Here is a 24494-nt window from a genome sequence, read left to right as displayed (position 1 = left end):
AAAGAATAGTTCTTGAGCTAGGAAAGGATTACTTGCACCTAGTGAGAATCAGACATGGCTTCAGGGGATACAGAACGCTCACCTGAGCTGCTAGTCACCGACTGAGTAAGTGGAGCCGTGTTTCTTCCGCAGACTCACCTGAGAAATCGGCCTCTGGGGCAGGCACCGGGAATCTGCCTTTTCAGTAAGACCTGAATTACTCTTATGAAGCCACCTGTCCCTGAGAACCAGCAATGGCAGATTCTTGAAGGATGTGGAACATGACGCTTGGGGTTATAAATGCTGCAGGTTTTCTTTTGACTTGTTTGAGATCAGTAAAATTCTAAGGCAGGGGATGGAAACCAACTTTATTTGCATGCTCTGCATCTTTTTTTTTTTTTTTTTTTTTTAGACAGGGTCTCTCCTTCTGCTGCCCAGGCTGGAGTGCAGTGTCACAATCATGGCTCATGATAGCCTCAACCTCCCAGCCTCAAGTGATCCTTCCACCTCAGCCTCCCAAGTAGCTAGGACCACAGGCGCAGACCACCATGCCTGGCTAATTTTTGTATATTTTGTAGAGACGGGGTCTACCTTTGTTGGCCAGGCTGGTCTCAAACTCCTGGTTTCAAGCAATCTGCCCGCCTCAGCCTCCCAAAGTGCTTGGATTACAGGTATCATCCACTGTGCCTGGCCTTAGCTCTGCATCTTAAACTTCGTTTGTCTGTCCCTCACAGCTTAACACCATGCTGTACACCACGGACTGGCATGCTTTCTCTGAAAAGGGCCAGATAATAATATGTTAAGTTTTGTGGTCTATGCAGCCTCTAACACAATTACTCAACTCTGTCACTGTAGTTGGAAATCAGCCACTAATGATATATTACCAAATGGGTGTAGCTATGTTTCAATCAAAGTTTACATACAAAAGTGGCCCTTGCTATTCACGTTTGTAATGTACATACCCCTCATGCAATGCAGTTCCTTACCTTATTGCTTAGTCACCTTAAAGCCCCGCTTGTTACTTGGTGTGGTGGCCTTGCTGATGACTACTTAGCCCTGTTTTGGGCCTAGCCTTTCAATCCAGCCCCAGGGAGAGAAACTAATGACTGGAGAAGTTTCCAGGCAAGTGCAGAAAATGACACGGGATGAACATATGTATGAACATCAAGTTCAGGATCCCGAGCAGGTGTCAGAAATTTCACTTCACCCCATCCCAGCAAGGCTGCTGTATTTGGGGAAGACATTATTTCAAGAGGGGAGGAGATTGTGGAAAATCAGTAGGCAGCAGGAGACAGCGCCCTTGATCCTACTCCCATTTCAGATGATTCCACGGGGGTCTCTTTATTGCCCCTCTGCTTCCCCAGGTGCTTTCCTCCTTTCGTGAGCCATCGTCCTCCATCCCTGTTGCTCCCCAGTCAGGTGCCAGACTTTTAGGAGGCCCCCCAGAGCACTGGTGGTGAAGCCTAGCAAAGCAATGCATTTGCCATCTAAGATAAAACACTGGTACTTTGGGCTGAGCATGGTGGCTCACACGTTATCCCAGCACTTTGGGAGCCTGAGGTGGGCAGATCACGAGGTCAGGAGTTCGAGACCAGCCTGACCAACAATGTGAAACCTCATCTGTATTAAAAATACAAAAATTAGCCAGGTGAGGTGGCACACACCTGTAATCCCAGCTACTCAGGAGGCTGAGGCAGGAGAATCACTTGAACCTGGGAGGGAGAGTTTGCAGTGAGCCAAGATGGCACCACTGCACTCCAGCCTGGGTGACAGAGCAAGAGACTCCATCTCAAAAAAAAAAAAAAAAAAAAAAAAGCACTGATACTTTGGAAGCAATACTCCCACATTTGGAACTGAATCAAGAAAGAAAATGAAAGAGTGGGTGCTTAATCTTCACCCTTCGATAAACCCCGAACAATAAATCTGAAAGTTTTCCACACAGACATCATCTCTGGGTGAAATGGGGTGTCTGTTTCTACACATCCAGTTGACCCTTGAACAAATGTAGGGGTTAGGGACTCCAACACCTGCTCAGTTGAAAATCTGCATGTAACTTTTTACTCCCCAGAAACTTAACGGCTCCATAGCCTACTGCTGACTGGAAGCCTTATTGATAACATAAACAGCCAATAAACACATATTTTGTATGTTCTATGTCTTCTATACTGGATTCTTACAATAAAGTAAGCTAGAGAAATGAAATGTTATTAAGAAAATCATAAGGAAGAGAAGATATATTCACTATTTGTAAATATTAACTATTTGTTAACAGTAAATATTTACTATTATATTATATTCACTATTTGTTAAGTGGAAGTGGATCATCATACAGGCCTTCATCCTGGTTGTCTTCACACTGAGCAGGCTGAGGTGGAGGAGGAGGAGGGGTTGGTCTTGCTGTCTCAGGGGTGGCAGAGGAAGAAGAAAATTCAGGTATAAATGGACCCACGCAGTTCAAACCTATGTTGTTCAAGGGTCAGCAGTCTAGGGAATGTTTCACCCTTGTATTCTATTCTTTATTCATAAATTAAAATAGAAATCCTGAAAATGCCCCCTGTGGTTTTCACCTGGATGTGTATTAAGAAGTGTTAATTTTTTTGCTTGCTTAACCCTGAGAACACAGCATTGACTTGAAAGTTACTGTATGGAAAAGCACTAAGGAAAGAGCCTTCAGTCACATTCCTTCCCTGGACTGTAGAGTGGCCGGTTTTGCCTGATGGTGGCTCTGAATGACCAAAGTGACAGGCAGCATCTAGGCAGGGCTGTGCACAGTCACCGCCGCTGGATTTCAAAGTTCCCGAATGAAGATCGTCTGACTCGGTCTCCTGCTCTTTGGCAGGTTCTGTCTCCAGCAGGCTCTGAGGATGAAGGCTGCGGGTATTCTGACCCTCATTGGCTGCCTGGTCACAGGCGCTGAGTCCAAAATCTACACGCGCTGCAAACTGGCAAAAATATTCTCGAGGGCTGGCCTGGACAACTACTGGGGCTTCAGCCTTGGAAACTGTGAGATTCTTTCTTTCCTCCTCTCTTTCTGTCTTGACCTCTGCCCTGAGATGTTAAAGTCCTGGCCACACTCCCTGCTGTGTCTTCCCAGCTAACGATGCTGTGCCCTCACCGCACCCAGGGGCGGCTGCCGGCCTAACTGTGGCTCCCTGGGTCTCCTCTCCTTCCTCCCCTGCCCCTCATTTCCTTATTCCTGGAGTCCTGCCCTTACAACACCAGCCAGGGAAGGGGAAAATAACGCCACCTCTGCTGGCATTGTGGGGAGTGGGGGGACCTGACTTTTGTTCTAGATTAGGCTCAGCCGCTGACTGGGTGTGCAGCTTCAGGTGCGCCATCCCAGCCCCCAATGTGCCCTCGGTGTGCCCCCTGGATGCATACCTGTCCTGCTCCGCCCCAAGGAGTATTGGGAGGAAGCAGTCAGGTAACAGGGATAAGGAAACTCACCCTCAGACCAGGCTTAGAGCAAACAATGCACTTCCTTTGCTGGCATTTCTGGCTTTGCCCCTCCAGGGATCTGCATGGCGTATTACGAGAGCGGCTACAACACCACGGCCCAGAGGGTCCTGGATGACGGCAGCATCGACTACGGCATCTTCCAGATCAACAGCTTCACGTGGTGCAGACATGGAAAGCTGCAGGAGAACAACCACTGCCACGTCGCTTGCTCAGGTGAGGCTCTGACTTTCAGCGATGCCATGCTGGGGACCAGGCGAGAAAGCCGACAACAGGATCACCAACCACATTTTGCTTTAACTAAAATTTGGAATTCAAGCTTGCAAATAGGTCTGTTCCAGATTGGTAAATTATGCAACAGTTTCCAAGGTGACACTCAGGATCCTGCGGCTGACTTGTCCAAAGATGACTTATTCCTTGTAGGACAGTTTTATGAAGCCTTCCACTATAGCAGGGGGATGGACAGATGACCTTACTGCCCTTTCATATTAGAGATATTTGATGTCTGCAGTAAGAAAAAGGAAGCTGCCTGCCGGCTGCTTTCCATAAGCAATTTGCTCAGAGGATGCCGTTTGTACTCCTTTGTGCAGAATAAGATGAATACACTTCAAGTTTCTTTCTTCTCTTTTTCCTTTTCCTTTTTTTTTTGACAGTGTCTCACTCTGTTGCCTAGGCTGGAATGCAGTGATGTGATCACAGCCCATTGCAGTCTTGACCTCCAGGCCCCAAGCAATCCTCCCACCCCTGGGTAGCTAGAACTATAGGCACACACCCAGTTATTTTGTAATTTTTTTCGTATAGACAGAGTCTGGCTACGGAGTCTCGTTATGGGGTCCCATCTGGGCTGGTCTTGAACTCCTGGCCTAAGGAGATTCTCCTGCCTTGGCCTCTCAGAGTGCTAGAGTTATAGGTGTGGGCCACTATATTTAGCTAGCCACATGTCTTAGACATTAGAAATTAAACTAGAATTTACTTTCACGTCTTCTACTTTAGTCATTCCAGAAATACACATGAGCACAGCATTGAGGATAACAAAATACATCAGGCATGAATTCTGCTTTACCGAACTTTCATGTGACATGACAAGAAAAGAGAATATGTGCTTACATGAAGTTAAATCATGTAAGGAGCAGTGCACTGAGTGCCATGGGCTTCAGAGGAAAGCAATGGTATTAAGAAAACCATGGAGCTGGGCATGGTGGCTCATCCCTGTAATCCCGGCACTTTGCGAGGCCGAGGCAAGTGGATCACCTGAGATCAGGAGTTCAAGACCAGCCTGACCAACATGGTGAAACCCCGTCTCTACTAAATAATACAGAAATTAGCCGGGCATGGTGGTGGGCGCCTGTAATCCCAGCTACTCAGGACGCTGAAGCAGGAGAATTGCTTGAACTCGGGAGGTGGAGGTTGCAGTGAGCCGAGATTGCGCCATTGCACTCCAGCCTGGGTGACAGAGCAAGACTCATTCTCAAAAAAAAAAAAAAAGTAAAAGAAAAAAAGAAAATCATAGAAAATTCTGTAAACACAGTGATACTTGACCTGAGACTCAGAAGATAGGGAAGATTTGGGTAGAGATAGAGAAAAGTTATCCCAGGTCAGGGGAACAGCAAAAGCAAAGAGGTGCCTGGGGGAAGGTGTGGGGCATGAACGGAGAGTAGGGAGAGGCTTGTTTTTGTTTTTTCTGTAACAAAGTGACACGAAGAGGAATTCCAGGAAAGGCAGGTAGAGAGGCTAACGACCACCTGAGTGTGAAAAACCCAAGCTAAGAGGCTTTCACTGATTTCTGCCTGCAAGAGGAAACCAAGAGAGGCCAGTTAACTAAGCATTGCTTCAGCAACATCAGTCTGCAAGCAGGGTGTGGGATGGATTAAAGCAGACACCATTTAAGTGTCACTGCAGTTATTGAGCTAAGTGCCACAAAAAGACTGAATGATGGTCATGGTTGGTGACATGGAGAAGACTGATGCAACAGATGCTGAACAGGCAGAGGGCAGAGCTCAGTCAAAGGCATCTTCTTTGTGTTCCCTCTAGAGTGTAAGTTCCTTGAGGACAGAGAGTTCTGTTTCCTTTGCTGATGTATCCTCAATGCCTAGAATGGTGCCTGGCCATTGCAAGAGCTCAATAAATGTTTATTGAATAAAAGGAGAGAATGAGGAGCAAGAGTGAAGTGAGAGAGTCATAAAATATTCTATTGCAAATTCTTTCAGAGCAGAAAATAAACTGTTTTAACTTCTCTTTGCCACATCCAGGAGTCCCCCACTTATTGAAGGGGGATACCTCCCAAGACCCTCAGTCGATGCTTGAAACTGCAGATAATACCTAACCCTGTATATACTATGATTTTTCCTGTACATAGATACCAATGACAAAGTGTAAGTTATAAATTAGACACAGTAAGATGTTATCAACAATCAATAATAATGGGATAATTATAACAATACACTGTAATAAAAGTAGGTAAGCACGTTCTCTCTCACTCTCAAAATATGTTATATTAATAAAAATAACCAACCACTGCTGAGTGTAAATGAAAACTTGGAAACTGAAACTGCAGACAAGGGGGAGCTATTGTACAAGATAATCAGTATATGGGTTTGAATGTTTGAACGACTGAATAATATGTGAACTTACCTAGCATAGTGTCCCTACCCTAACATTGATAAAGAATGATCACTACCTCCTGAGATAGATCTCCCAATTGTTGGTCAGCCCTTAATTTAGAACATTCCTTGGTTAGGCCAAAATCTATCTTCTTCTAGCCTTCTATATCAATCCTAGTTTTTCCTTCTGGGTTTATTCAAAACAAGTTTGCTTTATGTTACACAAAAAAACTTATTAACTGTATGCAAATGATTTGTAAGTAACTCTCATCTCTGGTTTCTCATCTTCTGAGCTAAAACATTTAGTATATTCACTTTCCCATAGGCATGACTTTTGAACCCTTCCCTGTCCCAGTCAATCTTATTAGCATTCCCTAAGAGCTCACCAATGAAGTCTTTCAGTTAAATATGAGGATTAAATGTGTGCATTTACCTCCCATGGTGGGCTGAGCCTCCAACTTCCAAATGTCCACTCTCTAATCTCTGAAATCTCTCACTCTGTTACCTTACAAGGCAAAAGGAACTTTGCAGATGTGAGGAAGGATCTGAGCTCAGGCAGGGGAGATTATCCCGGACAATGTGGGTGGAGCCAATCTAATCTCATGAGTCTTTAAAAGCAGAGAATCTTGCCCAGCTGTGGTCAGAGAGAGCTCCAATGACAGAAAAAGAAAGAGAGATTCAAAGTGTGAGAGGGACTCGACTCATCATTGCTGGCTGAGAAGATGGAGTAAGGGGCCATGAGTCAAGGGGTGTGAGTGGTCCCTAGAAGCTTGGAATGGCCCTCAGGTGACAACCTGCAAGCAACAGGATCTCAATCTGACACCCACAAGGAACTGAACTCTGCCTCAAGTGAGCAAGGAAGTGGATCTTCCCACATAGTCTCCAGAAAGGAAAACAGACTTGTCAGCACCGTGACTTCAGCCCTGTGAATCCCCTGGCACTCTTCCAGCCATCAGTACTGTAGGGAAATTTTGCAGTGTTTAAGCCACTAAGTTTGTGGTAATTTTTTAGGGCAGCAGTAGAAACCCAATACCCCTCTCTTCCCTCTTGGTGTCCTACTAAATTAATACTAAAGTGATTCGAGAATCAATAAGATAAAAAGACAAATCCACATATACAAGATAAATGGAAGAGGAAACAATACTAAAACACTTAGAAGCTGGAAAGCAGGAGGCAAGTGGTGACTAACTTAGTGATTAAAGAAATCTGAATCCTAAACCAGCAGTGAGAAAGTTGAGAAGCAAACATGGAACCAATAACAACAACAACAACAGCAAACAGCTCTGAAATCAGCAGCATTAGCTACTTCTGGAAGTTAGAATGAAGACAGATTACAAACAGAAAGATACATTTAAAGTTCCCTTAAGGAGTAGTTAGAACATCCAGTCCGTTCCTGAGGCATTCACCTACTGACTGCCCCTCACTCACCCTACCAGAATACTGGGACTTTTTCCTCTAGACAAGTAAAGTAGAAAACCTCTCAACTGAGAGACCTCAACAACCTTTGAGGGTGAGAGCTCCAGACCACAGACATGGGAGATTAAGTTATAGTTTCTATAGTTTCAACCACCTTCTCCACTCAGACCCCACAGTGATGGCAGCCAGGCCACACTCTCTAGATGAGAAGATTTTTCTTCTAGGGATCTGGCCAAATTGAAAGGAAATAACTAATGATTCTGAGTGAGACTCTCCAGTGAACAAAACTGGTCAAACCTCCCTGCAGTGAGATCCACAGTTGAAAATCCCTACCTCTGAGCAAAGGGCTCTGCCAGCTTTTAGTGCCCCTCTCTTAAATAGTTGCAGAGAGCCAAGGATCACCAGACTTCAGAGAAGTGGCAGTGATATGAAAAAAATGAGGCAAAAACCAAACACATAAAACTTTTTGAAAGCAGAGTTTATGCAAGGAAATGAAACTTCAAATTCAGAAAACTATCATTAATATCTTCAGATAGATAAGAGAGGATCCTTGGACAAAACAAAGCAAGATGCCTTTTTTGAAAAAAAAGAAAGAAAAGAAAAAGGAAACATTCAGAGAACCAAATAAAGAGCCTTTGGAAATTAACAATATGATAACAGAAATGGAAAACTCAATAAAGTAGTAAGAAGATAACATTGAAGAAATCTCTCTAAAAGCAGAATGAAAAAAAGAGGTTAGTGGGAAATAGGATAAATAAGAATGATAAAATAAAGGGATATAAAAATATGTTTTACTAGGAGAGAAGAGAAACAATAGATAGGACACAACCTTTAAAAAACATTTCTAGAACTAAAGAGCATGTGATTTCAATTTGTAAGGTTCATCACATGACCAGTAGAGCAGTCACCCCTTGCGTATAGTTTTGCTTTCCATAGTTTCAGTTACTCATGGTCAACTGTGACTCAAAAGTATTAAATGGAAAATTTCAAAAATAATTCATAATTTTTAAATTGCATACCATTCTGAATAGTGTGATGAAATCTTGCACCATTCTGCTTTGTCTCATACTAGATATAAATTATTTCTTTGTCCAGCATATCCGCACTGTACACGCTACGTGCCCATTAGTTACTTAGTAGCTGTCTCAGTTATCTGGCTTAAAAAACATAGTATATATAGAATTTGGTACCATTCATCATTTCAGAAATCTGCTGGGAGTCTTGGAATGTATCCCCCTTGGATAAAGAGAAACTACTGTACAATTGATTATTGTACACTCACACTCAGGAATATCCTTATGCAATTTCAGAATGCTATAGAAAAACAGAATATGCAACAGGCTTCCATTTGAAAAAAAGTTCCATGCAAAAAAATCAAGCATCAGAGTGACATCAGACTTCTCAACCACAACACTGGAAGCTAGAAGAAAATGGAAAAAGTCTTCAAAATTCTGAGGGAAAACCATTTCCAATATAAAGTTCTGTGCTACCAAATGATCAACACATTTTCAGCATATAATGAGTACATTTTCAGAGAACCAAGTTGTTAAATTTTTTACCTCCTGTATCATAAAGAATCCTGGCTGGAAGACAGAACAAACACAAACTGAGTAATTGGAGGAGAATATTAATAAAGACTTACTTACAAAAATCTGATCAAATCATAGAAAAAACACAGCAATAATGAAGGAAGGGATTAGAATCACAGGCTATTATCACTCCCTTCTCCAATGAGGACTGGAAAGAGAACTATGACCATCACCGAGGTACAAAGGGTCTGCAGGGAGAGGACAACCTTCTGGGATCTGAGACCTTCTTTCAAGGGATGTGACTTGTGCTGAGTGACCTCACAGAAAGAAAGCTGGAAGATATTATATGTATATCGCAACCTCAGTGTCCTTCCTCTGTCCCTTCCCTGCTGATGCCTACTCTTATTTAAACCCCTTCAGAAGTCAGAGGACATGGGAGACCATTGACGGCAACTGTGTGCATCAACCTCTCAGTGCACAGAGCAAGATAGAGAAGGGTAGAGAGTGGATCCGTCAGGGCAAAGATGACATATTCAGCTCATCTCCCATGCACCATCTCTCACAAAACTATAGGAAAACATGCTGCACCAAAAGGATAAACTAAAACAATAAAGAGGAAGACATGGTTCAGGAAACAAGGGACTCAATAAGAGAGAAAGGCAAGAGGAATGCCCAGCCTGATTGTGAAGGATGATCCCAGGATGAGCTTTTATTATAGATTTCTAGTTACACCTCAATCCTCATTACGGTCAGAGAATATGGTCTATATCAGCAGCCCCCAACGTTTTTGGCACCAGGGACCAGTTTGCAGAAGACAAATTTTCCATGAACCAGAGGGAGGAGGTTGGTTTCAGGATGATTCAAGCACATTACATTTATTGTCCGCTTTATTTCCATTATCATTACATTGTAATATATAAGAAATAACTATACAACTCACCATAATGTACAATCTTTGGGAGCCCTAAGCTTATTTTCCTGCAACTGGACAGTCCTATCTGGGGATGATGAAAGACAGTGGCAGATCATCAGGCATTAGGTTCTCATAAGGACCGTGCAACCTAGATCCCTCACATGCTCACTTCACAATAGGGTTTGCACACCTATGAGAATCTAATGCGACCACTGATCCAACAGGAGGTGAAGCTCAGGTGGTAATGCAACCAATGGTAAGTGGCTGTAAATACAGATGAAGCTTAGCTCACTTGCCTGCCGCTCACCTCCTGCTGTGCAACTAGGTTCCTAACAGACAATGGACTGGTATCCATCTGTGGTTCGGGGGTTGGGGATCCCTGGTCTATATGGTTTCAAACCTCTAATACGTCTTTAACCTTGTTTTACAGCACTGCAAATGTGTCTTATGGTGAATGTGCATTTGAAAAAAAATGTTTATTTTATATTTGGTGGGTAAATGTTCTATAAATGACTGTTATTTCCTTTCTGATTTTCTTACTTAGAACTTATTAGATAGGTCTTACTAGAACTATCCTATAGTGAGAGATACATATTGAAATTTGCAATTATCATTTTAGTTTTGTCTATTTCTCCTTTCAGTCTTGTCCATTTTTGAAGCTTTGTTATTAGGCACATATTCATTGAGGACTGTTATGTCTTCGTGGCAAATTGACCATTTTGTCACTGGAGTCCATGTTTCTCCTTAACTCTGGTACTATTTCTCATCCAGAAATCTACTTTATCTGATAGCAATATAGGCCACTCTCACTTTCTTTGGGGAAGTCTTTGCATAATATCTTTCTTTTCATCCTTTTACTTTTAACCCATCTGTGTCTTTATATTTAAAGTGAATTTCTTATAGATAGCATATAGTTATGTGTTGCTTTTATATCCATTCTGGTAATTACTGCTTTTCAGTAGGAGTGATTAAACCATAGGTCAGCAAATATTTGCTTAAAGGACCAAATGGTAAATATTTTAGGCTTTTCAGGCCGTATGGTTTTGATTGCAACTACTCAACCATGACAGAGTGTGAACACAGCCATAGAAAGTATGTAAATGAATGGGACTGGCTGTGTTCCATTAAGGCTTTATTTACAGAAACAGGAGGCTGGCCTGTGGGACATACTTTGTGGAACCTTGATTAGATCATTTACATTTACATTTACATTTAATGTGATGATTGATATGGTTAGTTTTAAATCCCATCTTGCTATTCTGTTTTCTGTTTATGGCATCTATTCTTGGTTCCATTTTTTCTGCCTTCTTTTGATTTTTCAAAAAACATTTTTTATTATTCTCTTTCATTTCCTCCATTGGTTTGTTAGCTATATCTCTATTTTGTTTTTAGTAGTTACTCTAGGGTTTCCAATAGGCATCATTATCTTATTACATTCTATCCTCAAATAACACACCACTTCATATAGAACATACGAGTTTCTTAACAGTATTCATTCCATCCTTTGTGCCATGCTGTCATGCATTTTTCTTCTATATTTATATACCTCACAATCCATTTATACTATCTTTGCTTTAAACAACTGTCTTTTAAATAAATTTTTAAATGATGAAAAAGATTCTATAATATTTATTATATATTTACTATTTCCAACACTCTTCATTCCTTTGGTGGATTTATTTGGGGAAGTAGTTAATTGATATCACTTTCTTTCAGCTGAAAGAACTTTCTTTAACTTCTTTTTGGTTTTGGTTTTGGTGTTTTTAGACTAGAGGTCTACTAGCAAGCATTCTCTCTGCTTTTGTTTGTCTGAAAATATCTCCATTTTATTTTGATTTTGAGGAACATTTACTTTACATATAAAATTCTGGGGTGACAGTTGTTCTCCTCTCAGGTTGTTGCTGTTTTGAGACAGGGTATTGCTCTGTTGTCCAGGCTGGAGTGCAGTAGCATGATCACAGTTCACTGCAGCCTTGACTTTCTGGGCTCAAGCAATCCTCCCACCTTAGCCTCCTGAGTAGCTGGGACCACAGGAACATGCCACTATGCCTGGTTGATTTTTATTTTATTTTTTGTAGAGATGGGTGATATAGTTTGACTGTGTTCCCACCCAAATCTTATCTTGAATTGTAACTCCCATAATTCCCAGGTGTTGTGGGAGGAACCCAGTGGGAGGTGATTGAATTATGGGGGTGGGTCTTTCCTGCACTGTTCTCTTGATAGTGAATGAGTCTCACAAGATCTGATGGTTTTAAAAACAGGTGTTCCCCTGCACAAGCTCTCTTTTTGCCTGCTGCCATCTATGTAAGACATGACTTGCTCCTCCTTGCCTACTGCCACAATTGTGAGGCCTCCCCAGCCATGTGGAACTGTAAGTCCATTAAACCTCTTTCTTTTGTAAATTGGCCAGTGTCAGGTATGTCTTTATCAGCAGCATGAAAATGGACTAATACACAGGGTCTTGCCATGTTTCCCAGGCTGGTCTCAGATTCCTGGGCTCATCCTCAGCCTCCCAAAGCACTGGGATTACAGCTGTGAGTCATCACGCTCAGCTTCAAATTGTTAAAGATATTCCATTGCCTTCTGGCTTGCTTTCATTGTGTATGATGAGAAACCAATGATCTTCTTATCTTTGTCCCCTGTATGTAATATGTCTTTTTTCTCTAGGAATTTTTAAGATTTTCTCTCTATCACTCATTTTCAGCAATTTGATTATGTGTGATATTTGTGTTTATCTTACTTGGTATTCATTAACATTTTGTATCCCTGAGTTTATAATTTTCATTACATTTGAAAACATTTCAGTCATTCTTTCTTCTAATACTCTTCTCCTTCAAGGATTCTAATGGCACATATGTTAGATTGCTGATGCTTTCCCATTTATCACCATGGCTCTTCATGTTTTTAGCCTTTTTCCCTCCTTGTGTTTTATTTTCAGTAGTTTCCGTTGTTATGTCTTCAAGTTCACTGTTACTTTTTTTTTTTTTAATGCTAATCTATTAAGCTTCTTGATTGGATGTTTCTTTTCAGATACTGTGTTTTTCATTTGGTGTTAGGCAAACTTTCGTGTCTTTCATTTCATTTTATTCGTGTTTTTCTTGAAGTCTTCAATGTATGTAAACATGTTTATAAGAAGTGATTTAAATTTCTTATCTGCTATGGAATCAACTGTCATTTCTGGGTCTTGCCCTTGATTGATCTTTCTCCTAGTATGTGTCACATTTCTCTGCCTCTGCACAAGGACTTATTTTTTATTGAATACATACAGTGTATGTGTTGATGGCTGTTGTGAGTCTTCAAGTCTTGTCTTCTTAGTTTAAAATAATTTCAACAAGAGACACAGGAGATGTAGCATAGACTAATTTATTGAAAAAGAAAAAGAATATTTTGAAAGTTAGGTGCAGAATGGACAGTATATCATGAGAGAGACTTCAGGGCAGGCTGCTCATAAGGATGAGACAGCAAAGGCCAGTGCGAGGGATGCTCCCTTTATGGGAGTCTTCCATGATTATTCATAAACAGGTGGAAAGAGGTGTTGCTAGTAAGCCTGTTCTGGGCGTACCTCTTGGTGCATTTGCGTAGCAGCTGTACATGGTTGTTCATATGTTGCATGTGTCATTAGCATCTTAAATCTCCACTCAGGAGTGTGTTTTTTATTATCATAATGAGCAAAGGGTCAGTCTGAGGAAAAGTCAAAATGCGCATGTTCCCTAGGGAAATTCTCTTCTGGAGACAGCTTTGTTTGAATGAGCTGGCCTACAGTGCGAATGCTGAGGCTTACCATGTTGACTGGACAATCACCACAGTTGCCATTCCCGAGGACATGGTTGCTTCCTTGCCTACCTATCCCACCTCATATGCAACATTGTTGAGTGTCTAGATTATACTGCCTTCTTTTAAGGAGTGTTGAATTTCTTTTGCCAACCAGTTAAGTTTACTCTGATCGGCTTAACCCTTTTAAGACTTGTTCTTAAACTTTGTTAGTGAAGTTCTGGAGTAGTCTTTACGGTAGGGCTAGTTTAGTCCCACTTCCAAGGCATGACTACGCATCCAGTGTCTCTTTTGAATGTGCTGAGGATTCAGCAAGGTCTGTTCCCTCGGCTAGTCAGAAATCAAATGTCTTCCAGTCCCGAGTGAGGTCTGTAATTGTCCCGCTCCCGGGGGTAGTTCTCTGCCTAGCCCTGTGGAATTTTACCTATGCATACCCAGTTTGGCCTTCAGTCAACGACTGGGTGGAATCCCTTTGCAGATTTCTGCTGCTCTTCTTCTGGGCAGCTCCTGCCTCCCAGGTATTCTTCACAAAATCTGAGCTGCCTTGGCGTCTGATGTCTGTCTCCTCCTCTGAGATGGTCATCCCCTGCCTGGTTCTACCTCCCTCGTCTGCAGAGCTCCTCTGGGCAGAAAGTCATGGCAATCACAGGGTTCACTGCGTTTTTCTCTCTCTCAAAGACCATGATCCTGCATTGCCAGTTGTCCAATGTCTGAAAACAATTTTTCATCTATTTTGTCTAGTTTTCTAGTTGTTTACAGTGGGAAGATAAATCTGTGACTCCATCATGGTCGTGTTTGACTTTAAATGCAGATTACTAATTTAATATTGTTCAGTTTCATTCCAATTAAGGAAGTCTGGGGGAGGGGTCTATCTGCAAGACAATCTTAGATTCTAAGAAATTAAAGTGTTGGACGGTTCACGGTCAGAGGTAAAAGGACACTCATATCTGTTTTCTTATCGTGAAGAGCATGGGATTTTCAGGGATAGCCTTAAAATAGAAAGCAAGATGTTGGTTTTATATACTAACCGCCTTCCATGGCAGGCCTCCCTTAGCCTCAGGCCAGAGAGGCTTTCATTAGAACAATGTCATTCTGTCCCACATATTACAGAAGTAGGCACATTTGTCATGGGAACCTGAAAAAAAGTGAGCATTAGGGTATGTTTACAAAGTACGTGACATTATATGCATATACAGTATAGATACACTTCATGCTCATTTTCTTCTTTTTTTCTTTTAATAGAGACAAGGTCTCGCCATGTTGCCCAAGCTGGTCTCGAACTCCTGGGCTCAAGCAATCCTCCCGTCTTGACCTCCCAAAGTGTTGGGATTACAGGCGTGAACTGCTGCACCCAGCCCATGCCCATGTTCTGAAGCTAGACAATCTCCTCACTCTAATTCGAAATTGTATCCCTAAAATTCCTACCTACTTTCCCCAAACTATTTGGACAGAAAATTGATGCTATATTCGTATATACAAAGCACACATAAGCACACACATTCATATACCTACACATATACATACACACAGTATACAAAATGCCTGATGTGATGACAGTATTTTCCCCAACAGCACAGATGTCATTAAAATAAGAGCATTTGAGGAAAGAAAAGGTTACTGACTTTCTATCTAGTCTAGTGCACTTATATTAATCTTATTTCTCATCGCCCTGGTATCTGAATTGGCCTTCGTCACCTCACAGGGGAAAGAGATGAACATCGAGGGCGTGGTGGCTGCTAGATTTCACTTGGGAGGCAGGCGGATGCTGAGGAGAGACAGAGATACTTTGAAGTAGAACTAACAAAACTGAAAATAGGACTGAAGCTCATTTTGTGTAGATTGTTGCTGTTTTCTGTTGGATGTGAAAGAATAAACGATTCTTTGCTGTTCAACATAACCCTTTCTTTATTCATGTTTGACTGGACAGAATTGTCTATTTAAAGTAAATTGAGCAGAAACAATTATTGGCACGAGTCCTCCTTTAAAAAGGGCCATCTTAACTCATTTCTGCCCCTCTGCTGCCCTTCTGTGGCTATTTCTTGTAACGACACCTCAGTGCTCAGGGCTGGGGGTGGGGAGGGAGCTCTTGATTTCCCAGCCCCTACTTTCCCTAACGTATTTTCTTAAGCAAATTCAGTCAAGTCCAACTTTCAAAACATCCCAGTTGTGCAACAAAATGCTCTAACAAAACAGAAGGCTACAAACAGCTGTACTCGGTGTCCCCTTCCTGGTCCTGCATGGCCCGACCCTCCCAGAAATCCTTACGGGGCATTGCCACAAACTGCCCTGCCCTCAGCACAAAATGTGCTCTTTCTGTACATGCCTGGGATGACCTCCAATCCCAGAATAATACAATGTGATCTGCTTCCTCCTCACTATGTATTATATAATCTGTGTCCCTCCAACCTCTAGAGACAGCCCCAAACCCACATCTCCCAGAAAATATGCTAGACCACTTCCAAATACAAACCACAGGGTCTCAGCATTTATCAAGCGTTTACACACCCGAAATAAAGTGTCTCTAAGTAATCTGAACATGTATCAGGTACCAAATGCTTAAATTGGATAACCTCATAGATAATTACATGAAAAATTAATAAAGTATATTTTAATTATCAACTTTATTAACATGTAGTGTTTTATGAGCAAGAATCTTTGCTTAAGTGGCCTCTGTTGGAAGAAGAGATCAGAGGAACAGAATTTAAGCCCTCTATCAGAATACAGGCTCATTATCTGGGTGTGTGACCTCGGTTTATGGGGATCAAATGGTACCCACAGAAATGGTTCTTCAGAGGACTGATGGAGATTTTGCGTGAAGAGATTTAACATGTGCCTGACATACGGTAAGATTTCTATAAAGCGTAAACTAGTAGTAATAGCTACTATTATCCGAAATATTTATATCTTGAGAAAATAGGCAAGAGACTTTTATAAGCTGATACAGCTTTCTTTTTCACTGTAGAACTGTAAACCAAATGCTAGCGAATTTGCATATGTTGTTTCAATTGCTATCTCTTACAGATGATATATTTTGTTAGTTTTTCTCCTGGTTAATAGAATTTTGTTTTAACTAAAAATTAAGTCACATTCAGAATACATTTGCTTAAAAGAAATCTGTCACTACCTTTATATTCTAGTTAAGCCGAACTGAGAAAGCCACAAAATTAGCAACTGGGGAAATAGCATGCTCGAGGGAAAATTCCACTTTCAACAGAGTTAACAAAATAATCTGGTATTACAATGCTCTATTGAAATGCAACATTTTATACTAATATTTTTTTAAATTTTTTTTTCTGGTATCAAAAATAGTGCATTTCTACTGTAAACAAATTTTAGAAAATACACAGCTAAGACTTAAGAGCATAGGTGATCTCACAGTTAAGAGCCAATCCTTTTTAAAGTATTAGTGAACTAACGACTATCTTTTTTTCCTAAACCAGTGCTGTCTAATAGAACTTTCCATGATGACGAAAATGTCTTCCATCTGTGCTGTCAAACATGAGAACCACTAGCCATGGGTGGCTATAAAGTATCTGAAATGTAGCTAGAACAAATAAGGAACTACAGTTTTAATTATGTGTGATATTAAATTAATTAAAATGCATAGTTTTTAATTTTCCCAGCTTTAGTGAGGTATAATTGACAAATCAAAATAGTATGTATATAAAGTAAATAACATGATAATTTGATTTTTGTATATATTGTGAAATGATTATTACAATCAAGTTTAACAAATCCATCACCTCACATAGTTACCGCGTGTGTGTGTGTGTGTATGTGTGTGTGTGTGTGTGTGTGTGTGTGTGTGTGTGTGAGAGAGAGAGAGAGAAACACTCTGGCTTTGTCACCCAGCCTGGAGTGCAGTGATGCAATCTCAACTTTTGCCTCCCAGATTCAAGGAATTCTCCTGCCTCTGACTCCTGAGTAGCTGAGAATACAGGGGTGCGCCACCACACCTGGCTAATTTTTGTATTTTAGTAGAGACGGGCTTTACCATACTGGCCAGGTTGGTCTCAAACTCCTGACCTCAAGTGAACCACCCTCCTCGGCCTCCCAAAGTGCTAGGGTTATAGACATGAGCCACCGTGCCTAGCTACTCTCAGCAAATTTCAAGTAAGCAGTACCGTATAATTAACTATGGTCACCATATTGTACATTAGATCCCCAAACCATCCTCACCTTATAACTGAAAGTTTGGACCCTTCCATCAGCATCTCCCCATTTTCCTCATCAGCCACTGCTCTACTGTCTGCTTTTGAGTTCAACTTTCATAGATTTTGTGTATGAGTGAAATCATGTGGTATTTGTCTTTCTATGTCTCACTTCCTTCACTGAGCACGATGTCCTTCAGTTCATCCATACTGCTTCAAATGTCAGCATTTCCTTCTTTTCCATGACTGAATAATATTTCACTCTCTACATAAACATATTTTTATCCATTCATCTGTCAACAAATATAATTTAAATGGAAATTGTCACATGTAAGTAATGCCTGCCATATTGGCATTGGCCAATACAGCTCTCAATGGATATATTTATGATATTGGGAACTTAACATTGCATTGGGAGCATTTCCCCCATGTTATAAAACATCCTGGGAAAACATGATTTAAACGGCTCTTTCTTTTATTAAATGAAGGTATTATGAATAATTTGAATATCACTGATTGTGAGGCAATTAGATTTTTTCATTTTAACTCTTGTAAATAAAGCTATAGTAAACCACTTTGTAAAGAAATATTTATCTAGCATTATGACTGTTTCCTTAGGATAGATCTAGAGAGAGAAATTATTAGGTAAAAGGATAAAAACCTCTTTAAGGCTCTAAACACATGCTGCTATGTTGGTTTCCTGAGATGTTGAATTCATTATACTCCCACCAGCAAGCATCCAGAGAACCTGCCTCTCTGTGCCCTTGTCAATATCAAGCATTACCCAATTCTCAAAAAAAAAAAAAAAAAAAAAAAAAAAACTTTTGTGTAATTGACAAGCAGAAATGAGATCAAGTGGTTTGAGTATTTTTGTCCTTGGTTGGTGGTTGTGGTGGTCATGGAGATGAGCCTTCCAGAGGGAAGACATGCCGTCCCTGCTGCAGTTGTGTGATAAGCAGACAGTACCTGCCACCTGCTTCAGGATCGGCCTCAGGTGCAGGTTGTTCCCTTCCGGGGTGGCCCACGCCCAGTGACGTGTGAGGCAGAGGCATGCGGACCTGGCATGTGGGCCCGTCTTTGGCCACTCCAATGGGCAGTGCTCACTCGGGAGCTCATGGCTGGGTTGCCCGAGGAATTGCTGGGTCTGCATCACAAATGGACATCTCCGTCTGCCCATCCTGCTTCCCCCGCATCCCATTCCTTGCATAGGTGTGGATCCCTGAGGAATATCTAGCACCCCAAGCCCATCGCAGTATCTGTTGCTGGAGACCCAAATTGCAACAGAAATGATGGACTTTTAAAATTTATTTGCGTTTTTCTGTCATGTTTGTGTTGAGAAGGATTCTGAGGCCACTTTTCAGGCAAGCAGGAAAGAATGCAGATATCAAAAAATACATTTCAATCAAAAGATGTGTTACGTCTGAAGCAATAGAAAATGTAATAAATGGCCGGGCACAGTGCTGGCTGTAATCCCAGCACTTTGGGAGCCAAGGCAGGAGGATCACTTGAGCCCCAGAGTTCAAGACCAGCCTGGCCAACATAGTGAAACTTTCTCTCTATAAAAAATACAAATAATAAAAATGGCTGGGCATGGTGGCACATGCCTGTAGTCCCAGCTACTTGAGAGGCTGAGGTGGGAGGATCACTTAAGCTCAGGAGGTTGAGACTGCAGTGAGCTATAATCGTGCCACTGCACTCCAGCCTGAGTGACAGAGTGAGATCCTGTTTCAAAAAAAAAAGAAAAGCAATAAAGATAGAGATAGATGTGTTTGACTTAAAACTTTCTGCATATGAAAAACACCCTAGGCCGGGTGCGGTGGCTCACGCCTGTAATCCCAGCACTTTGGGAGGCCGAGATGGGTGGATCACTTGATGTCAGAGTTCGAGACCAGCCTGGCCAACATGGTGAAACCCCATCTCCAGTAAAAATACAAAAATTAGCCCAGCATGGTGGCACACACCTGTAATTCCAGCTACTGGGGAGTCTATGGCAGGAGAATTGCTTGAAGCCAGGAGGCGGAGGCTGCAGTGAGCCGAGACTGTGCCACTACACTCCAGCCTGGGTGACAGAATAAGACTCTGTCTCAAAAAAAAACAAAAAACAAAAAACAAAAAATCCCTGGATAAAAAAATTTTAAGGCACAAATTGAAATGATAATATACAAAAGTTTAATATTTACCTTTAAAGAGATCTTATATGTCAAACTAATCCAAATAGAGAAAACACTGTGCTATCCTGTCTTATGTGCCATTTTTTTTTTTTTTTTCTCTGAAGACAGAGTCTCACTCTGTTGCCCAGGCTGGAGTGCAGTGGTGTGAACATGACTCACTGCAGCTTCAACCTCCTGGGCTCAAGTGAGCCTCACACTTCAGACTCCCAAGTAGTTGGGACTAGAGGTGTGCACCATCACACCTGGCTAATTTTTTACTTTTTGTAGAGATGGGATCTTGCTATGTTACCCAGGCTGGACTCAAACTCCTGGCCTCAAGTGATCCTCCTACCTTGGCCTCCCAAAGTGCTGGGATTGCAGGTCTCAGCCACCACATTTGACTTGCACGTATTTCTTTAGGACATAAAAAACATTCTTGCATGGCATCTTCTCTAAACACATTTCTAAAAACCCTTCAGGATCGGGCTCTTCCTCTGAAACTTCAGGTAGCGCAAGATGAAAGTGGTCTTAAAACAACAAAAAAAGTTCTTTTTGAAGAAGTTTAACAAAAATGAGATTGTGGCTTTGCAGGCAAAATCATAGTTCTTCCAACCCTCTTGATCCAAAAAGACTGAGAAAAGTGAAGTAAAGTTGAGTTGAGGTCCCTCTCCAACAACAAAGTCTCGCCTAGCCCTGATGTCTTCTGTCTTTTACAGCCTTGATCACTGATGACCTCACAGATGCAATTATCTGTGCCAGGAAAATTGTTAAAGAGACACAGGGAATGAACTATTGGTAAGAGTGTTTCCTTGGGAGACTTGGGCTGTCATGGGCAAAATATAGTGTGTGTATTTATCACAGTTATCGTGGAATTCACAAACTCACCTCCACAGGGTGGTCCAACCAATGGAATGAGACCTTGTATAAATTCTCCTCCATTGGTGTGCAGATGTGCAGTGAACATGGTAGTACAGAGAAGGGGAGAGGAGAGATGGGATTGGGTTAAGATAATTTGCAATTGCTTTTCATATGAACATATTCCAAACAATGGAGAAAGATATTTTCTAAAGTGACTTGGAAAGGGTCAGTTGAGTCAATTCAACAGAGGGAAAAAAAAAGCTTGAGTTTGCTCTAGATTTGGATAAGATTTTGAAGGTTACAGCAACATTTTGCAGGGAAAGAGAATGAGCAGCAGCAAGAGGAAAGTGAGTCATGGTAACTCAGCAGAAAGTGTCCCCAGGATTGAGCCTGGGTCCTTGCATTGCCTGCTGCTGTGTCCTAGTGAACATTGCCAGCCGGTTACCCACTCAGAGAATCTGAATTTTCAGAGATGTGGGTATGTAATGAAATGACTGGTCCTTACAAAAGTCAATTGCTTGTTGCTGAAGCTAACAATGGCTAGGAGAAAACCAGGAGAGAAAAGTCTGAACAAGGCAAAATGACAGCACCCTTGAATCTCAGAAGCAAATGAAACCCAACTCAGGGTTCCGCTGGTGATTTTGGTTAATTTCTGTAGACTTTGAAACTAACACGATTTGGGTTGTCATGCTTCTTTTTGCTGCTCCTGCTTCCCTCTCATCCTCAGGCAAGGCTGGAAGAAACACTGTGAGGGCAGAGACCTGTCTGATTGGAAAAAAGGCTGTGAGGTTTCCTAAACTGGAACTGGACCCAGGATGCTTTGCAGCGATGCCCTAGGATTTGCAGTGAATGTCCAAATGCCTGTGTCATTTTGTCCCGTTTCCTCCCAATATTCCTTCTCAAACTTGGAGAGGGAAACTTAAGCTATACTTTTAAGAAAATAAATATTTCCATTTAAATGTCTTCACCCTGTCTCAGTTTCAATGATGTCATAATAGCATGGTGTTAAGACTTGAAAAATCACCTCCACAATGCTCTAGCCCTGGAAGAAATAAACTTCTTCATTGTAGGGAGTCCTGGTTTCTGTGGTCCTGAAACTGCTGCTCATTCAAAAATAAGACTCCCTCATCTTCAGGGCCATCCTCAGAAACAGGACACATGCAGAAGGGTGAGGTTAGGAGCTAGGAGCACCTGAGGAGCCAAATCCCCTTAAGAGTACCCCAGAAGGACCGTCTATGCATGCATACCCACAAGCCTAGACACCATTTATCTACCTACACGCACGCAAGAGACGTGGAGAGATAGGGCAACTGAGATTCACGGTTTGATGACTGAAATTCTCATAAAGGTTCTCAGCTGTATTTTCTGTATTTTGTATTCTGCATTTTCCAAGCTTTTCCTGATACATTTTGCTGTTAAAGAAAAACATCAGCAGGCACGGTGGCTCACATGTGTAATCCCAGCACTTTGGGAGGCCAAGGTGGGTGGATTACTTGAGGTCAGAAGTTTGTGACCAGCCCGTCCAACATGGAGAAACCACGTCTCTACTGAAAATACAAAAATTAGTCGGGCATGGTGGTGCGCACTTGTAATGCCAGCTACTGGGGAGGCTGAGGTGGGAAGTGGAGGTTACAGTGAGCCAAGATCGTGCAGCTGCACTCCAGCCTGGGTGACAGAGCAAGACCCTGTCAAGAAAGGGAAGGGGAAGGGGACATTTTTTTTCCAGAGAAAAAAATAAGACCCCCACCCAAGCATGGTAGCTCACACTTGTAATCCCAACAATTTGGGAAGCCAAGGTAGGAGGATTGCTTAAGGCCAGGAGTTCAAGGCAAGTCTGGGCAACATAGCAAGACCCTGTCTCTACAGCAATTTTTTTTTTTTTTTTAGTTGCAGCTTTTATGCCCAGATCCTGCTGGAAATTCTAATGGGTCCAAACAGATAAAATTGTAGCTTTTACCCCCAACATCCAGACAGTACCGCATGTTATTCCAACTTCTACTTAAATCAAGCTTGTCAAACCCACAGCCTAAGGGCCGCATGTGGCCCAGGATGGCTTTGAATGTGGGCCAACACAAATTTGTAAACTTTATTACAGCATTATAAGTTTTTTTGTGATTTTTCTTTTTAGCTCATCAGTTATCGTTAGTGTATCTTATGTGTGGCCCGAGACAATTCTTCTTTCAATATGGCCCAGGGAATCCAAAAGATGGGACACCCTTGATTTAAATCAAACCCATCCAATTCAAAAAGCCATGTTTACAACCCCATGACAAAGTTGTTTTCAACCTTAGACATACAGATTATATTCGTATGGCCAGGAACTTGGTGACCCTCTGATGGAAGTCTGGTGACATGGCAGTGAGCTGAGCATCTCAGACCCCAAAGGGATATTCCCAGGATGCCTTCTGCTCTGCACAGGGATGGCACCTCCTCCTGTCTCCCATGGTGGGGTGGCTCTGTGGCACCTGCTGGGTTTTCTCTTGCCCATTATCCACATGCCTCTGTTCTACTGGGACCGAGCTGGTTGGAGCTGTCTTGTTCTAAATTTAGGTGAAGGTAGTAGGCTCATATCGAATGCAATTTGACCTAGAAAATGCCTTTAATTGAGGTTTGTTGGAGAATTGGTTATGCCAACAAGTAAGTTTCCCACTCAGAAGAAAGTCTCCACTGATTAGACTGATGGATACTGTGACAGCGCCTAAATAACCCTTCAATATGCTCTTATTGCCAACTCCCCAGGCCTCACTGATGGCTCCTTTCCTGCCCACTGGCTTCCCTTGCATGTAGAGGCTTTAAGAACTCCTAACTGCTACTTGCCTAAATATATAAACATGTTATATATAAACATACATGTCATCCTGGGACAATTTAACAGGCATTACAAACCCTGGGGGAAAAAGGCTTTTTAACCCCATCTAAGAATTGAAAAATAATTCTATAAGATACCCAAAGAAAATTTTAAAAATGTAGAATCCATTAAGCTGCACTAAATCAATAATCTGTGCTTATAGAAGGCCATAAATACGCATTTTTCATTATTATTGTCCTGTTAGCCATCTGCCTTACAGTCCCCATTCTTAGCCAAATTTCTGCTTCATTAAAACCAATGGCACCTGTTTATGAGCTAAGTTAGCATGAACCTGGCACCAGCCATTCAAAGACTGGGGGAAAGATTTTTTTAAAAACCAACTCCAAAAATAAGTGTTTTAAAACTCAAGGTAAAAAGACATTGGCTGTCCTACAATTAGACTCATCTATCTTTTTGCAAAACTCACAAAATTTCTAAGCATGCAATCCTACTCTTCCCCTTCCCCCATGTTTGATTTATTTCTATAAAGAACAATTTAGGATGAAAAGAATGCATTTTCCCAGATAATTTTCCATAATTAATGCCTTCAGAAATTCAAGAGGAAATGAATACTTTTATGCCAGAGTTATCTTTATTTAACAAAAGCATATTTTAGAAAAATCCACACTCATATTCCCCTTTATAGTTTCCAAGACACTTGGAAGTAGATTTTCATTTACTCCTCATGGCCACATTATCTGCTGGTTACCAGATACACTGAGCAGACCACTGGGTACTGGCAGATAGTGACTGGCTTAGGTGGGTATGTTCTTTCTGTGGGGACTCAGCTCTGCCTGATTCTTGGGACACCTCCCACTTCCCC

At 41.7% G+C, this 24494-nt stretch overlaps 1 protein-coding gene across 2 annotated transcripts; it reads left to right on the top strand.

The window, feature by feature from the left end:
* On the top strand, positions 1-21790 carry LOC101021285 (lysozyme-like protein 1). Of its 2 annotated transcripts, none has more exons than XM_003903508.4 (5): positions 1-184; positions 2819-2982; positions 3493-3651; positions 20682-20760; positions 21551-21790. In XM_003903508.4, the coding sequence occupies exons 2-5, from the start codon at positions 2844-2846 to the stop codon at positions 21618-21620; spliced, it is 447 nt and encodes a 148-aa protein (XP_003903557.1). In that variant the 5' UTR covers positions 1-184; positions 2819-2843; the 3' UTR covers positions 21621-21790. The 2 variants fall into 2 exon arrangements, with proteins under 2 accessions (XP_003903557.1, XP_009212444.1); XM_009214180.2 differs by having other exon boundaries at positions 19-105.
* The last annotated feature ends 2704 nt before the right edge of the window (positions 21791-24494 follow it).

Source organism: Papio anubis, chromosome 11, assembly GCF_008728515.1.
Source record: "Papio anubis isolate 15944 chromosome 11, Panubis1.0, whole genome shotgun sequence".
NCBI classification, from domain to species: Eukaryota; Metazoa; Chordata; class Mammalia; order Primates; family Cercopithecidae; genus Papio; species Papio anubis.
The sequence above is the reverse complement of the archived record's forward strand: the minus strand, read 5'-3'. Positions and strand labels throughout refer to the sequence as shown.

Coding starts and splice junctions, on each gene's coding strand:
- LOC101021285 (XM_003903508.4), top strand. CDS start 2,844: ATGAAGGCTGCGGGTATTCTGACCCTCATTGGCTGCCTGGTCACAGGC. Junction 2,983..3,492: donor GGGCTTCAGCCTTGGAAACT/GTGAGATTCTTT, acceptor TTGCCCCTCCAG/GGATCTGCATGGCGTATTAC. Junction 3,652..20,681: donor CTGCCACGTCGCTTGCTCAG/GTGAGGCTCTGA, acceptor TGTCTTTTACAG/CCTTGATCACTGATGACCTC.